The sequence below is a fragment of the Panulirus ornatus genome, chromosome 4 (genome assembly GCF_036320965.1).
Source record: "Panulirus ornatus isolate Po-2019 chromosome 4, ASM3632096v1, whole genome shotgun sequence".
Taxonomy (NCBI): domain Eukaryota; kingdom Metazoa; phylum Arthropoda; class Malacostraca; order Decapoda; family Palinuridae; genus Panulirus; species Panulirus ornatus.
In genome coordinates this window covers 83205737-83224743 of record NC_092227.1, presented here as the reverse complement: position 1 = coordinate 83224743, position 19007 = coordinate 83205737, and the positions used below count along the sequence as shown (strand labels likewise).

Below are 19007 nucleotides of genomic sequence, written 5' to 3'. Positions count from 1 at the left end.
TATCAATGGGCTTAACCAAGGGATATTGCAGTGGTCAAGGGAAGGAGAGGTTTGTGGGGCTTGGCTGTGAATAAGGGGCTCTGGTTTCTGTACATTATAGATGACAGCTGGAGACTGGATGTGTGTGAGTGAAACCACTTTTCGTCTGTTCCTGGCGCTACTTCGGAGACAGGAAACGGCGAAAGAAAGAAAAAAGAAGATATAAGCACTATTACAATTATTATCAAAATGCCATCATTATCACTAGTAGTAGTAGTAACATTATTTGTTGTCAAATTATCATTATTATCATTATTATCATATAATAATTATCATTATTATCATTATCAATTTCATTTTCAGCAGTAGTAGAATAAGCAGATAAGGTAAGAGTAATAGTTACAATAGATTTCTTTTACTATGGTACGCTGGACATTTGAATTACTGTTTGTAGTGGACATAGACCTATTGTGGCACACTAGACATAGACCATTAGTGAAACAACAGCGTTACGCTAGACATAAAACCTAAATCATGTTCCTGCTTTCAACAGATAAACAAGAGAACACAGAATCATGATGTAATCACCATATGAAAAAGTATATTTGCTGTTTATTGCAACGAAACTCTGTGAGAGACGTTTCCTTAGTGGAGAGAGAAAGTGATTAAGACCGGTTGGCAATCACTCAGGTGCCAGGGGGAAACTCACATGAAAAGACTTTTCGACGCATGAAATATGGACTTTGAACTGAAGAGCGAGTCATTATTGCAAACCTGATGCGGTACTCATTTTCTTTTTTTTTTTTTTCGCTTACAGTAGAAAGGAGACCTTTTCTTTTCTTCTTTTTTTTCGCAGGGACTCGTGGGAAGTAATTTGGAGGAGGAGAAAAGCAAACAGGAGGGGAAAAAGGGCAAAAGAATTTGAATGGGTGGGGGAAAAAACAGTTGTGGCTCGACCAATCTTACTTAGGGTTCTTTTGGCCAAAAAGGAAGAGCGTTCTGCGCTACTGTGGGGACTGAACTCGGGAGAGTGACGAGAAAATGTCAATAATATTCAGACGGAGGGAGACTACTGCGTTAGGAGTAGTGTACAAAGGCCTTAACTTCCAGCCAAGAAGCCTAGTGTCACACATTATACACACACACACACACACACACACACACACACACACACCACACATACACACAGAGCTTATGCACTGTGTGGTTCAAATGAATAGTACATGTACATGTACAGACGATGGAATTCGACCCACTGATGTCAGAGAACATCCATATGTGGAGACGAGAACACAATGTGTAGGACACTGTGTACATATGAGAGCATGAGAGATAAACAAGGATCTACAGGATAGGGTCAAGAGCAGACTAAACTCTGGTATGGAAGCAGGAAAAAAAAAAGGGGGGGAAAAAATAGACATAAGAACACAATCAGGGCAGGAAGGAACACATCATGAGGACGCACATACGGGCTCTTAATACTGGAACACAAGGACATCAAATACTGGAATACAAGGACATATAATACTGTCACACAAGGCTATGTAACAATGGAACACTAGGACTTGTAATTTCAGAATACAAAGATATGTAATGCTGGAACACAAGGATAAGAAACATTGGATTACAAGGATTTGTGATACTGGAACATGGACATGTAACTTTGTAACACAAGTTCACGTATTATTAGAAGCAAGGAACATGTAACACTGGATTACAGTGATATGTAACACTGGAAGAAAGGACATGTAATGCAGTTATACAGGAACATATAACAATGGAACAAAAGGACAGGTAACACTGGAATTCCAGAACATATAACACTGGAACAAAAAGACATCTAACTCTGGCACAAAATAACAAGTAACATTGGAACAAGAGGAGATGTAACACTGGAACATAATGACATGTAATAATGGAAAACAAGGAAATATATCACTGGAATACAAAGGCATGTAACAGTGGGGCACAGAGATATGGAAGACAAACACGAGGATGCAAAACACTGGAACTCGAGGTAAGACAACCCAGCAATACTGGAACACAAGGTCAGACATCCCTACAACACTGGAACACGATGTCAGACAACTTTGCAACACTGAAACTCGAGATCAGACAACCCTGCAACACTGGAACATAAGGACAGACCTTACTGGAACATGGGGGTAAACAACACTCAGTTACAAGAACAGAGTCTTTACAAAATTATATCACAAAAGAATACAAAACATCGACACAAACACAATAGAACACAAGGAAACACGAAGAAATATAAAGGCATACAGCATTAGAATAAGCTATTATACAACAGCAGAACCCAAGAATATGCAAAACTAAAGCACGAAGGTATATAACGCTGGGGCACGAGGGCACACAACACCAAAACTCCAGGGTACTGGAACACAATTATGCAACACTGGAACACAAAGTCATACAAAACTAGAACACAAGAATTTACAATATTAGAAGACGAGGGCATAGAACACTTGAACATGAGGGCATACAACACTAGAGTATAGTGGCATACAACACTGCAGCATAAAAGCCATACAACACTAGAGCACTAGCCCATAGAATAATGGAACATAAACCGAACAACAACAACTCAAGGCCATACAACACTGGAACACAAGGCCATAAAAAGAGGAACACAAGGCTGGACAATACTAGAACATGAGGTTATAGAACACTGAATCGTAAGGCCATACAACACTGAAACACGTGGACGTGCAACACTGGAACACAAGACCATACACCACTGGAACACAAGACAGGTAACATCAGTACACAAGACCATACACCACTGGAACACAAGACCATACATCACTGGAACACAGGACCATACACCACTGGAACACAGGACCATACACCACTGGAACATAGGTAACATCAGTACACAAGAAGCAGCAGCAGGAGACTTACTCTTGTGGCAGGTGTGGCCGTAATGACCAGTGTTGGCACAGAGGCACTGGTAGCCTGGGTCTCGCAAGGTCTGGGAGCACACGCCGCCGTTCTCGCACGGGCTACCCTCGCACGGATCTCGCTTCTGGCTCTGTCGAGGACATGTCAGTGTAAATGTCTGTAAACAGTTTCGTCCCTCCCTCCCCCGCATTCCTCTGTCAGTAACTATGTGGATGCAGGCGTGTCCTATGGTGTGACTTAACAATATTGCGAAAAAGGTTCTCCCATAGTGTAAGTTGATTGGTGTAAAAACACACACATCTATATATGAAAACACTCTCTCTCTCTCTCTCTCTCTCTCTCTCTCTCTCTCTATATATATATATATATATATATATATATATATGAGGCTCCAGTCACAAAAAAGTCAACATCAAAGCCGGATCTAAATTGAAATGTCAAGAGGAATACGAAGAAGAAAAAAGAAGAGACAAGGGAAAGTATTTACAGTTTTGAAGGAAATGTAACAGCTCATAATTTTCGAGAAAGATACGAAACGGTAGAGCGTTTTGAAGCTTTGAGGTGCAGGGGAAGAAACAGTTATCAAAACGGCCCACCACCCTTGAGCTGCCAAAGACCACATAGTAATTATGTGACGCAGCAGCTTGCCGAATATTGCGTGGTCTAGCTAGTGGCGGAGGGCACACAAGCAGCCAGCTCTCGTGAAGAAAAAAACAAAGTAATGCCTATAGAAGAGGGAAAGTGAACCAACGCTGTGGGCCAGCGGATCAAATTTTGAAGTTTGCCTGGGAGAATTTGTTTGTCAGATCACTTTTGACTCAACTCTATCAAGTAAGGATGCAGAGCTACAACTAAACTATATATGAGAGCAGTATTCCATACAAGTAAGGACCATTCTTTGTATAAATGGGCCAACTGTTCACATGATAAGAAATTTCGATATCTAAACAGGACTCCCAGTTTCTTATTGGCAGACTTTAGCTATTTCCATAATGTGGAGTTTCCAAAAAAGGGTGGGTGCTACTGCAATAACAACTATATTCACTGAGTTGAGAGGTGGAATTTCATAACTGTCAAAGGAGAGAGGAAAGTTGTGGGGAGTTTTCAATAGTGAGGTGGGTAGAAATTAGGTCTTGGAGACATTGCACTTAACCAGATTTCGTCTACCCCAATGAGATCTGTCCAGGTCTGATTGTATTGAGGAAGTTTAGTCGAGAAAAGATGCAGATCAAGTGATAGGAGCATATATATACTTTGTCGGTCTCCCGCGTTAGCGAGGTAACGCAAGGAAACAGACGAAAGAATGGCCCAACCCACCCACATACGCATGTATATACATAAAGGCCCGCACATGCACATATACATACCTATACATTTCAACGTACAAATACGCAGACATATATATATATACTTTCATACTTGGTCGTCGTTGCCCGTGTAAGCGAGATAATATAAGGAACAGACAAAGACAAGGCTACTTTGGCTCATATCCATTCGCTAGAAGTGATGTGCAATGCAACGAAACCATAACCTCCTTTTCAAAACCTAACCATTTAGACCTTTCCATGATTTACCGTGGCTGCCTCGTATGCCCTGGTTCAGTCCACTGACAGGGTCGCCCCCGCCTCCTACTGTATACCACGTCGTTCCAATTCACTCTATCCCGTGCACGCTTTTCACCCTCCTGCATGCCTCTCATACCCCCTTGCATCTTCAGGTCCCATGCACTCTAAATCTCTTTCACTCCATCCTTCCATCTCCTATTTGGTCTCTGCCCTTTCCTTATCTCCTTAACTTCCATCCAGGTTAATATGGCATGAGACTTAACAACACTCCATGAATAACCTAATTAACATCAAATGCCCTAAGCAAGAGGCGTGGAAGTGCTTTCATTACATGAGTATAATAACATGAGCATCATACACTCAACAAGAAACACATGAAGGGGATTCACCTGGCTAATATAATGGCCACGGCATCATGCACTCAACAAGAGGTGAGGCAGGGGACTCACCTCACCCTCATAGTGGCACTCACTCATCCCTCACACACCAGACAAGCTGAGGAGACTGACCTTGAGCGCCGTCTGGCACTGGTCGCGGGTGGAGTAGTGGAAGGTGGTGTCGCAGCCAAGACCGCAGACGCAGGCGCCCTCGTCAATTCGGCATCCTTGTACCAGCTGCTCCGGCTCGCACGCCCACACGCCTCCTGCAAGAACACGACCAAAACGTCATCCAGTTAATAGCTGAGGTATAGACCAGTGTACAGGGCCGAGCCCTGGGAGACACGCGTAGCGGACTGAGTGGTGACTACCACACCAGAGGAAAAAAAAAGAATTCCCAGTGTTATCAGTGATAAGAATAATGATGCCGATAGTGATAATACCAATGAAGTTGATAAGTAATGGTAATAATGATAATGATTTAGAAAACTATACACACATACACACACACACACACACACACATATATATATATATATATATATATATATATATATATATATATATATATATATATATATATAAAAGAAGGAACAGAGGGGGCCAGGTGAGGATATTCCAAAAAAGGCCCAGTCCTCTGTTCTTAACGCTACCTCGCTAACGCGGGAAATGGCGAATAGTTTAAAAGAAAGAAAATATATATATATATATATATATATATATATATATATATATATATATATATATATATATATATATATATATATATATATATATATATATATATATATGTTTCATGCATCTAAACCAACATATCAAGTAGAGCAAAATAATAGTCCTCCCTCAACACACTCACCAACATAATAACTGAATTTATGGAGATCTGTTTCAAACTGATCCACACAGAAAACGTCGTCCTTCATCCCAGAACTATGGAAATTTGGGACTAAAGTCGGCTTGGGGGTCTGAGACCTGCTTTTGTGGTAGTTTGGCAGTTGATAATTTCTAACTCTTGGCCATAGTTACTCTCCGTTTGGAAAGACGTATCATCGGGTTATTCCTAGTTTAGCAATTGGCCGAAGCCAGGTGGTAATTGTATGCAAATGAAATGATAAACGTACACAGAAGAAGGCACTGAAAATATAGAACTTAGTTCACCATTCACACTACACAAACAAACACTTCGCTGAACCTATGTTCAAGATCAGTTAACCTTCAGCCAGGCTTTGAACCATGTTAATACAACCTCATCTTCACAACACCCCCAACAACAACCTCATCTTCACAACACCTTCAACAACAACCTCATCTTCACAACACCTTCAACAACAACCTCATCTTCACAACACCCCCAACAACAGCCTCATCTTCACAACACCCCCAAAAACAGCCTCATCTTCACAACACCCTCCAACAACAACCTCTTCTTCATAACACCCCCAACAACAACCTCATCCTCACAACACCCCCTAACAACAACCTCATCTTCACAACACCTTCAACAACAACCTCATCTTCACAACACCCTCCAACAACAACCTCATCTTCACAACACCCTCCAACAACAACCTCATCTTCACAACACCCCCCAAGCAACATTATCTTCACAAAGCTAGCTGGCCCGCCTCACCACACCCTCATCTTCATTACGTCAGATAGGTTCATTGGCCGGTCACTTTTTTCTTTTGAACCTACATACGATTACATTCATTGCTCTCTCGTCCTCAGTGCAACGACCCTATCACTGAATCCCAACTATAAATTGTTCTTGAAGACCAACGGTAATACTCAAAGTTTATATAGATTGAAAGCTGCAGTTCTCAAAGACTTGCAAGCAATCACTGACACTATGTTATATACATATGTTTTCAGGAAGAGGGAAGGGAAAAGGGGTATGATATATTTCCCTCGATATTCACGTGTGTTTAAACGCGAATGTTACAGAAAGGGCAACAACGATGACTGCAAAGAATTTAGAAACTCATGTTTGACACAAGCGTATCATGTACACACATGCGATACCTACAGGGCGTTCGTATATTAGTAAAACTAAAAAGAGACGCTTGAAATCTCCATTAGCGAAAAGATTTAGGTCCCTCGGTGCGAATGCTTGCTCTAATGGCCAAACCACCATTCTCGGCCATTAGTAATCACTCACGAGAAAATGATCACACGCCCCATGTCAGCATCCATGTTTTCAGTCTCGGGCAGGAGCCCGTGAGGGCCGGATGTAATCATGGAGGAGCTTCATCCTTGTAGAGCTTAAAACCGTCTATGGTTCGTAGTAGGCTTCGACCAAGCTTTCTTTATCAATAAACCCAAGTCTGATATATATATATTTCAATATGACGTTGTTGGTTAGTTTTACACGTTTGGATACTTCTTGTGTAACACTTTTTGCTTTTTTAGTTAATCAATTTAACTTTACGTACTTTGTACTTTTGATCTTTATCTCGCCGATTAGAATTCACGGTATAGAGTGAATTGGAACGTTGTAGTAGACACGGGTCGACGTGCTATCAATAGATGGAACCAGGGTATGTGAAGCGGTCAGGGTAAACCATGGGAAGGTCTCTGGGGCCTCTCATTACAATCCCACCCCCAACCTCCTCGCACTCGAAAATTTCCTGCAAGTGCTCCGGCCAATCGCCAAGTAGAAATGAAAAGGTTACCACCTGCCACACACTTCAGTCACTTCTACTCTAACAACCCAACCACCAAGAATTAAGAGCATTGACAAAACACGTTACACACCGAAATGACCCAAGAACTATTGAACAACCATCTTCACCGTTCAGTCTTAAACCCAGACACAGACCATTCAGAAGACCAGGACTACAGAAGCATCGTAAAGATAAAATAGACTCCAGAGACACGAACTTAGTAATTAACAATATGAGAATATCTCGAGTTCTACAACCAACAGGTAAAAAAATCAAATCGATTTCTTCTTCACTTCGAAGGTCATTCTTACCATCGAACTCGAAAGCATGAGTTTCTGACTTCGAAAATCATTCTTAACACAGAACTCAATAGCGTGACGCGCTTCACCTCACGTGCGATGGAATATGGAGGACGATATAGAAACGAGATCCTCCATATGTCCTCAAAAGAGAGCTATACTTCGTCTTTACTATGATAGTCTACGTGTTGGATCTCGTTCATCTGTATCGTTGGTGAGGGGTCAATTTTCGAATGAATCTCGAAATTCATGCGATTCCATAAAAAACCCCGCCTATCTATTGACGTTGGAGTACCGATTCACCCTTCGCCAGCCTTCTCCTTTACACTGACACGTGTAAGTTCTCGAGACAGACGTTTTCAGCATCTTTGCGAAAATCTGTTGAAGTGTCTCTTCCCTCATCTGATGACGCGGCAATTTGCAATCTTCACCTGAGGCGATGGAGTATGGAATGTTAACAAAAAATCATCTTGAGGGATAACTGGCTACTGATATTTGGAGCTGTTGTTTTATCTATGGGAAATCTGGTCCTAAAGGCATGGCATTTACCATCTGTTTTATCAAATAATTAGAGGTAAGAACGCCCGAGTTTCCATTGTGATCTATGAGCCTTGCTTATACAGTCTTCTCAGACCTGACCAGTACTAATGATATTAATCCTCTCGCTACACTATCGGTCTCTGTTGACACTTGGATCATCTTCTTTGAATTCAGTTCCTCTTCGTCCCCTTACCAAATCTCCTCCATTTATACTTTAACCCTTTACAGATTGTGGATTATTCATACCCTGCGACTGACGTGCCATTCTCTTCTTTATTGTCATCTCCCCCACTTCGAAGCGAAGCCATATGCATCTCTTTGAATATACAGTCATTCACCCTTCTCGTTTTCCATGCCTCCTCCCTCTGTTGTTTTAGATAGACTGACAACCTGACTGTTTCTTCTCACTGGTCTGGATGTAGACCACTGATGTTGTCTGCATTTATACGACTTTTCGTAATGATCTTATCATTTTTCAGTTCAGTGTGACTCTCGTCTCTCGCCACTCGCTCAGCCCTCATCACTCATCACTTTATGTTGCCTCTCTATCACGCCTCATGGATCCTTTATCCTCTGTCTAATCGTATACCTAGATTACGCCATTATGCGTAAATAGATTAAAGACAAGGATTAGGTTTTAATGTCACTCTCGCACTTCACCTGATTAACTGACACCAGTTGTGACATAATAATGACATTCTCCATGACATGTTAAGCAAGGTTTTTGCTCCCGAGAGCTGACTGCTTGTGTGCCCCCACCACTCGCTAGACCACGCAATACTCCGCAAGCTGTTGCGTCACATTATTATTGTGTGGCCATCATTAACTCAAGGGTGGGCCGTTTTGATACCTGGTTCTTTCCCTACACGTCGAAGCTTTGGAACTCTCTACCTTTTCATGTGTTTTTTCCCCAATAACTATGATCTAGCACATTCTAAAAGACAGGTGTCTCACTTTCTCCAAAATTCGACAACACTTTCCCTTGTCTTTCCTTTTCTCCTATAATTCTCTCTATAATCTAATTAAGTCCCGGCCTCGATGTGGACTTTTGTCCATGACTGGAGCCTTCAACATACAGAAAATAAGCGCAAATCTCCCAGTCATCTGCTTAAATGGTGTCAGACCCCAAGCTGTATGCATATTCCATATGCGACCTCTTCATTAGCCTCGTAATGAGGTCAACGACTGACCCCATCGTCTCACTAATGACACTCTGTGCGCGAACAATATCACCTCCGCCAGATATTGCCCTATGATATTCCTCTTCCAGTCATTATCTTCCTCCTACAGGAACACTATCCCCTTATCAGCTATAATATTCCTCCTACAGGTACAATTTATTCCTCTTTCAATGATAGTATACGTTTCCAGCTATAATCATCATAGGTCATCAGTGTGTTTCTCCATCTATGATATTCCTTCACTTTGTAAAATCTCGGGGAAGTATAAAGTTCTTAAATACTACAGAAATGAACTAAGCATAAATTAGAAACAAAATGATAATCCCAGGAAGTTTATTCACTGACAAAAACCTTTTCTCTTAAGTTACCCCTGTCTGGAGAACATGTATTACCCATTTTCCTTGAAAGCAAGCAAGCCAGACAGACAGACAGACAGACACACACACACACACACACACACACAGACATAGACAGACCTACAAACAGACAGACACACAAACACACACACAGTGAGGAATCTAAATGCGCGGCGCGGGTGAAACTCTGTAGGGAAGGTGACACAACAGGAAGCCTAAAGGAAATGTGACACAACGAACAGAACAAATAACAGAGAGTTCCTGTCGGAAAGTGAATGTGGTGCGGGCACCCAGATGTCTGTCTGTCTGTGAGGGACGGTGCGGCGGAAAACCAACATGAGGTGCGCTGAAAAGCCACCATGACGTATGTTGCAATAGACAGTCCAAAGAAATCTTCCGCCGTGTCCAGCAGACAACCAAGGAATAGTGGTCCAACAAACAGCTACGAGACATGTTGTATCAGACGGTCATGAGAGAGGGTTGTGTAAAAGGTGACCACTTGAGAGGAGATCCACAGAGAGACAGTATATACGATGGCTCAGTTAATAACCACCACCACAAGTGTTGTAGCAGACAATCAGTAGAGAGAATGGTGCAGTACATAACCACAAGTGTTGTAGCACGCGATCAGTAAAGAGGATCGTGAAGTATATAACCACAAGTGTTGTAGCAGACAATCAGTAGAGAGAATGGTGCAGTACATAACCACAAGTGTTGTAGCAGGCTATCAGTAAAGAGGATCGTGAAGTATATAACCACAAGTGTTGTAGCAGGCTATCAGTAGAGAGAATTGTGAAGTATATAACCACAAGTGTTGTAGCAGACGATCAGTAGAGAGAATGGAGGAGTAAATAACCACAAGTGTTGTAGCAGACAATCAATAGAGAAGATGGTGCATCAGATAGCCAAGAGAGATGTTGTAACAGACACTCGGGAGAGAGGATGGTGCACCAAATAACCATGTCAAAAGTTGTAGAAGACCACGTCAGAAGTTGTAGAAGACCATCACCAGAGAGGATGGTGTAGTTCATAACCACGGGAGGTGTTGCGAAAGAGGCCCAGCGGCGAAGATAACGCCAACAAACAACTAACTGAGCAGGTAACTCCTGGTGGTGTTCAAACGTTCGTCGAACTCGCACCACAGTTGTCGAGGAGGGAGGAGGGGACTTCAGCTGAGCCCAGTAATTGGCACTAAACCCGGTCCCCGGCTTGAGATATATAACACACACGATATAGACCATGGTCGATAATGGATGGTCAGAGGTGACACTAACGGGCCTCTACTAGTTTTGGTGGTGATGGGCCTTTAGTCTGGCATATACCACTATCGCACATATAAGCACTGCTTCTCTAAGTGCCTCCTATTCCTCACTCGCCTCCCGTAGCTTCATGCATTCTCACCTTTTGTTATTCTCCACATCATCTCTATTGGTATCTTACTACTCGAGCCTCTTTTCTAAGCTGTTACCATCACCTTCTCCTAAAGATCTTTACCCTCGCCTCTACCACGTAATGATCAGATATCCCACCAGCTACCCGTCTCGGCACATTCACATCCACGAGTCGTTATTTTGCACACCTGTCATTTAAAACATCATTCATTAATACAAACCAGCCACTAACCTCACTCACACATGTTTACGTCCCTCTTTCTAAACCATTCAGCTCCTGAAGCTCAGGCTGCGCTACTTCCGGTAGCAGGGAAATGTAGACTTCTTTGTGAGGCGAAGTTCTTTCATGAGAATGTACTCCTAATGATACAGCCTCGTCAAAGGTGACTTTTCACTCGCGGTGGAACCCCCAGAAGGCAGAGTCCGGTAGCAGCTTATGAAAAAGTCAGGAGCGTAAATACAATTGTCACAGTAGTCGTGTATATAAACATAACCCCCGCCGCTGAAGCAAGGAAACAAGTCTTTGGGAGTTTTGAGTCGGCTTACTTTATATGCAGTCGAGGCTTTTAAACGTCACAATGTTCATAACTAACCTAACCACCAACTTAGCGGTGGAATAAGTTTCTCAGAGCGCAACACGAACTTAATTTATAAGTTGTGATACTGTGTTACACGTCTCTTCAAGTCCTGGAGCGTTTGAGGCAAAAATAATTTCAAATTTCGCTTGAAGTCAGTTTTGGTGATTGAGGCAACACCAAAACATATATCGATGGAAAAAAAATGTCTATATATATCATCTATTCGAAATGTAGATGAATTATTGATATACGAAGATTTTCTGAGAGCTAAGGATGTCGAAAGATGGGAACGTAGATGAATTATTGATATACGAAGATTTTCTGAGAGCTAAGGATGTCGAAAGATGGGAACGTAGATGAATTATTGATATACGAAGATTTTCTGAGAGCTAAGGATGTCGAAAGATGGGAACACAACTGCCTCGAGCTGGTAGTTTTACATAGTGAGGTGAAGGTTACTTAATCCCCTGAAGAGAATAAGTTGTGAACTGTACAATAAAAGGTCATCCCAACACAAATGCGGGCACGAGTGTGGCAATGTGTCTTGCGGGAAAAGAAAATCCATTTTTTTCTTTAATATTGGAGGTTCCATTTAAGGACAAAAGGCCACATCAAGGAGAAAGAAAGAGAGCTGATCCATCAACAACCAAGGAGAGAGAGAGAGAGATCGGCCAGAGAAGAAACTAGATATGAAGGAGCAAAGTGAGGGAAGGAATCCAAAGGAGTGCAGCTTAAAGAGATGGGACCTCGATGCCACATCCTGTCAAAAGCTTTGGGTATATCAAGGACAACTACGTTGGATTTCTCACAATTTTCCAGGGATGATGACCAGACATTAGTAAGATTGGAGAGAATATCAACGGTGGATCTCTGAAGCCATTACTCAGAGAGAGAAGCCTGCGAGATTCAACATATCTGAGGATATGGAAGTTGAGGAGCGATTCAAAGATTGTGGAAATGTAGGGTTTTAATCAACCCCCCCCCCCCCCCCCCCCCCCCCCGCCTCCTTCCCCTAATCATCTGTATGGGAGGAATGCAACCATTCCCTATGGTGAACAATGAAATCCCAGAGGTAGAGAATCTTGGCTTGCGCGTGGGAGGATGTCACATTCATGGCAGGAGTTTAGATAGCTGAAGAAGGATAAAATATTTGTTAAAAAAAAAAAAAAGAAAAAAAAAGACCAGTAGGCAAAACACAAGAAAAGTGTTGCAAGGTCCTCGAGTCTTGCAACAGGTGTGTTGATGTTACAGTAAGCATAGCAACCACCTTTGACCCGGTACCGTGAGTGGAGATTACACTTGGATATGAAAAAAGGGACAAGTGACAACATAATTAAAGCACTGGGTCTCAGTGGAAAGTAAAATACCATAGGTGGTACTAGACACATGGCAAGAAGTCTGAAGTGGAATACCATTACGTACCTGGATTTTCCAGAAAGGCATCTGTTAAAGCCGTGCATAATAGGCTATTAAAGTAAGAAATGAGGCTAATATCAGTAGGGCGGTGGAGAAATAATGAGAGGTCTCGAGCACTTACCCCATGGTGGCAACACAGCAGCCATCATCAGCAACAGGAGGGGGGAAGGTGTGACAACAACGACGAGTCTCATCTTCAGCAGCTGCCTCACAACCTGCAGGAGAAACACCATTATTAGTCTCCCAACATCCTTCCTTCCTTCCTGACTTCCTCCCTTCCTGCCTGCCTTCCTGCCTGCCTTCCTCCCTTCCTGCCTGCCTTCCTGCCTTCCTTCCTTCCTGCCTTCCTTCTGCCTTCCTGCACTCATGTTGAGGTTATAGAAAATGGGTTATAAACTTAGTCAAATGTACTGGAAAAAAATAATCAGGGCAAACTCTGTGTAGTCTACAAGTTCTCTCCTTCCTTGAGGCTTACTGCACTCACGTCGAGCTTAAAGGAAGAGGTTTAAACTGAGTGAAATATACCGTAACGATGAGAAATAAGAAGACTTAAGATATGTACACAAAGAAACGAATGTATATCTATCTCCTATATACACTCCAGTATATCTCGGCTGAATTATATCTGTAGCACAATCATATCATGGCCTTATAGAAGGAAGACATTTGAAACAGAAAGAAACAATGGTCAACTGGTCACAACTGAGCTGGGTAAACTGGCGTGAAGAAAGAACATGGTAGTTCCTACCCAGCAATCGAAACGTAGATTCACGAAAAAGGAAAATTTAACCTTAAAAATACCATCATATCATTGGTATCCAGTTCTCTTCTTCTACCTAAGTTGCTTCTGTAATACTATACCTGATCCTGTGTGGTTTCCTCTCGTCCCGACAGCCACACGGATATTGTAAATCATAAACCATCATAAACCACTAAGTATCCCATACAGTGTGGTGGCGTAAAACCCATAAATTAATTATATCCCATGAAGCGTTGTGGCGTTGAAATCATAAACTAATGCCATCCATACCATGCTTGTAATGTATAACCCATTAACTAATAACCATTCAGTACAGCGTTGTAGTGTATAACCCATGAACTAATGGCCACCCCATACAGTGTTGTAACGTACAACCCATAAACTAATAACCATTCAGTTCAGCGTTGTAATGTATAACCCATGAACTAATACCCCATACAGTGTTGTAACGTATAACCCATTAATTTATAACCATCCAATAGAGCATTCGAACAGATAAACCATAAACCAATGACTTCCATACTGCTTTATAACGTATAACCCATAAACTAATAGCCATCCAACAGCGCATTCGAACAGATAACCCATAAACTAATGACTGTCCCACACAGAAATATAACGTATGTCCGGCGTAGTTTAATGGCCTATCGTTTAGACCAATGGAACACAAGTCGGAAAGCCCAAATTTCGCACTCCCTTGTTACAACGACACGATGTGAGAGTGTGTGTGAACTGTAAAGGTCAAGGCACTCTTATTAACACTACGTGTGACGTATGTATATAGTGTTTATTTTTTTTCCCCTCAGTTGCGGAATGTAGGGATTAAATTTGGAATTTTCGAGTATAGAAGAACTCTTCAGCAATTCTGCTGCTCTGTAGGACACGGTTTTCATACGTCATTCACGAATTCAAGAACACTAAACAACTCGTTGTCTTCTTCCTTTAGATTTATGAGCCATAAGTCAAATAATTTCATTATCCTTCAATTCCGACATATTTAAAAGCACATATTATGGTACAACAATTATCAAATTTAGGGATACACATGTGGTCAATCGTAAATGATTCTTTTTTATTCCAAACTTTGTTCCATTTTTTCTTTAAAGTATTCTAAAAAAAATCACATTTACATTTAAGGATGAAAAAGGATATACTTGTTTCATTCGTGGTTAATTGTCGTGGGGGTGTTCTGATCAGATGGTACGCTGACCAGCTGTGTGTGGGTGTTGTGGTACGCTAAGCACTCAGGTGGTTTACTAGATACCGTCCAGCTGGGACGTGGCCCCAGGTGGTGGGGCCCGGTTCTGCCCAGCTGGGAGGTGGCCAGGTGGTTTGCCAGATACAGTCCAGCTGGGAGGTGGCATGGCATATCAACCAGCTACAAATACGACAAATCAATTCAATTACTACAGGGTTAATAAGCTGATCCAGACACAGTTGCAAGATGACGACAAGATAATCAAATGGCCTCTCTCTCTCTCTCTCTCTCTCTCTCTCTCTCTCTCTCTCTCTCTCTCTCTCTCTCTCTCTCTCTCTCTCCTCTCTCCTAAGCAAGAGATAATCCACATACAAGTAAGAGGTAAACCATAAGACACCGAGAACAGAGGCTTTGACAACGAGGAGACTAACATACAGACGTTGATGCTTGAGACTTGCCCCGGATAACATCTTGAAGTTGTCGAAGACGGTGGAACCCAAGGCGAAGCCAATTTAGATTTAAGGAGTGGGGGAAACTCTCTCTCTCTCTCTCTCGAAATTACGTTTCTCCGGCGCTGAACTCACGACGGCAAAAGTTACCCGCAAAATGAAGCAAACTAGAGAACCGGTCGCTTGGAGGCGTCGGCACGAGCGAAGAAAGGATGTTCGCAGGTCGAGGCACAAAAGAATGTCAAATAAGATCCAGTCTGCGGCTTGCCTTCAAGAATATCTCTCCTCCGAAGAAGGCCACATCCTCTCCGAAGGAGGCCACATTCTTCCCGAAGGAGGCCACATCATCTCTGAAGGAGGCCACGTCCTTTCTGAAGGAGGCCACGTCCTTTCTGAAGGAGGCCACATTCTTCCCGAAGGAGGCCACATTCTTCCCGAAGGAGGCCACATCATCTCTGATGGAGGCCACTTCATCTCTGGAGGCCACATTCTCCCTGAAGGAGGCCACATCCTCCCGAAGGAGGCCACGTCCTCTCTGAAGAAGGCCACATCATCTCTGGAGGCCACATTCTCCCCGAAGGAGGCCACATCCTCTCTGAAGGAGGCCACACCCTCCCCGAAGGAGGCCACACCCTCTCCGAAGGAGGCCACATCCTCTCTGAAGGAGGCCACATCCTCTCCAAAGGATGCCACATCCTCTGACTAGGCCACGTCCTTCAGCTCTGACACATCCTTCAGCTCTTGAGAAGATAACGTCTCTGACCATATGTCCTTTCCCGGTACATGTTAACTCCCAATATATCTATCTTTCCCAACACCCCTTCCCAGCTGAGAGAACTTTCCCGCCATATAACTTTTCCCACAACATATTATCTCCCATTACATATATCTCTCCCAAGAGACATCCTTTCCCAGGAAACCCTCAACTACCTGATAGCTTTCCCAGTAGATAAAAAGTGTCAGTAGATAACATTTTGTAGTATATAACTTCTATTAAAATATCCTCATTTAGTATAAAATTCTATTCAGTTCAAATCGTGCCCAGTACATAATCTCTAAGATAAACTCTTCCTGTTGATAACCTCTGCCAACAGGCACCCTCTCTTAACAGAGTTGATATCAATATTTAGTTCAGAATTTTTACACCTCTCTCTCTCTCTCTCTCTCTCTCTCTCTCTCTCTCTCTCTCTCTCTCTCTCTCTAATACAAGCTGTGCTCTGTCCACCAGATTAATCAGTCGTGCCTAAAGCAACTCGATATTTTTCGAAGCGGAAAAGATTTTGAATGCTTGGCGCCTCAACATGCAGGAGGGTAAGAGCAGTGCGCGGGATGGAGTAAATTGGAGCGTTGTGGTATACAGGGGGCGACGTGTTGTCAATGGACTGAAACAAAGCATATAAAGGAACCGGGCGACACTGCAGAAAGGTCTGTAGGGCCTGGTTGTGGATTGGGGGAGCTGTGATTTCAGTGCATTACACATGGCAGCTAGAGAATGGATGTGAGCGAACGTGGCCTTTCCTTGTCTTTTCCCGGCGACACCACGTAAAACGGCAAACAAGTATGGCGGGGCAAAGCGCCAGAATGGATGTAGGCAAGCAAGTATGAATATGTACATGTGTACATTTATGTATATGTGCGTGTATGGCCGTTTAGGTGAGTATGTGTGTACGACTGGATGGGCCGTTCTTCGTCTGTTTCCTGGCGCTGACTTGCTGACGCGGGAGACAGCGATCAAGTATAATGAATTGTATAAATAAATGAAATATATATATATATATATATATATATATATATATATATATATATATATATATATATATATATATATATATATTCTATCCCTGGGGATAGGGGAGAAAGAATACTTCCCACGTATTCCCTGCGTGTCGTAGAAGGCGACTAAAAGGGGAGGGAGCGGGGAGCTGGAAATCCTCCCCTCTTGTTTTTTTTTAATTTTCCAAAAGAAGGAACAGAGAAGGGGGCCAAGTGAGGATATTCCCTCAGAGGCCCAGTCCTCTGTTCTTAACGGTACCATGCTAACGCGGGAAATGACGAATAGTTTGAAAGAAAAATATATATATATATATATATATATATATATATATATATATATATATATATATATATATATATATATATATATGTATATATATATATATATATATATATATATATATATATATATATATATATATATATATATATATAAATAAAGAAATTCTTACATTAAACATCTTTTCTTCATTAAGACGTATGCAAATGTGAATTATTTATGTTTCCAGCTTGTGGACAGAAGTCCTTGGCAAGACGAGGCTGCCTGGCACTCCCTCGAGATTGCGGGTGAATCCTACACTCACAGTGAACACTATGTCGGAAACTATGTTTATCTCTTATTAAAGTGTCGCCGTTTTCCTCAGAAACTTGGAGATTTCGTTCCGTGAAAGGGAAAGGCCTTGGGTCGTTTGTAGTGCATATGCAAAAACTCGTACTATCTGAGCACGTATGTTGTACTCTACCTTGGATTCTCCTCAAGCACTCGTATCTGTTCAGTGAAAATAAGTTGGACGAACTCGCGAACTCACTGTCTTTATTTTCCTGTAGAAACCATTGGTCGTAATCGTCGTGGAAATTCGCTCTTTCAACCCAGACCACCTGAACACACTGGTATATTCTAAATTATCTAGATACGCGGCAGCAATCGTTCACGTTTAGTATTCAGGCCACAAACCATGCTGATGATAATACCTTTATTGTTGAGACTTGAAGTACTGAGAAAAAACAATTACATTCATAAGGAAGGAATTAAAAAAAAAAATTACGAGAGTAAGCCATTCATTCGAGTAATGAAAATGGTCTCGTTCCTTCTCGTCCGCCCACACAAGAGGCAACTCAGACACAAACAGCCAATTAGGGTACAGTTAAAATTCCATTTGCCAGGATACGCCATATGACCGTTCGTTTTCTGTGACTGAGACACCGTTCGTTTTCTGTGACTGAGACACCGTTCGTTTTCTGTGACTGAGACACCGTTCGTTTTCTGTGACTGAGACACCGTTCGTTTTCTGTGACTGAGACACCGTTCGTTTTCTGTGACTCCATATAAGATGATAAGGAATCTATTCAAAAGCCACTGACGTCCTTAGGTATAAGGAGATGAGAAAGAAACAGGTGACTGCTACTGCCGCGTTATGTAGAGCAAGAAGAGAAGATATCTATGGTGATATACGAGACAGGAGGAATTCTGTGATAAATCATCAAAGATTTTCCCCATACACACGTTTCACCTGTGGTTCCTTGTCGTCTGGTATTTTGGCTCTGATGAGGGATGAAAAC

The 19007-nt window shown here is 42.2% G+C and overlaps 1 protein-coding gene across 2 annotated transcripts in view; it reads right to left on the bottom strand.

Annotated features, from left to right (window-relative positions):
• Positions 1 to 19007, bottom strand: part of LOC139745998 (uncharacterized) — a 498500-nt gene that overhangs the window by 7473 nt on the left and 472020 nt on the right. For both annotated transcript variants that reach the window (XM_071656776.1, XM_071656786.1), the window contains 3 exons: positions 13389 to 13482; positions 4976 to 5109; positions 2902 to 3031 (listed from right to left, as the gene is read on the bottom strand). In XM_071656776.1, coding sequence (XP_071512877.1) covers positions 2902 to 3031; positions 4976 to 5109; positions 13389 to 13461 — 337 coding nt within the window. In that variant the 5' untranslated portion in view covers positions 13462 to 13482. The remainder of the gene's footprint in view (positions 1 to 2901; positions 3032 to 4975; positions 5110 to 13388; positions 13483 to 19007) is intronic.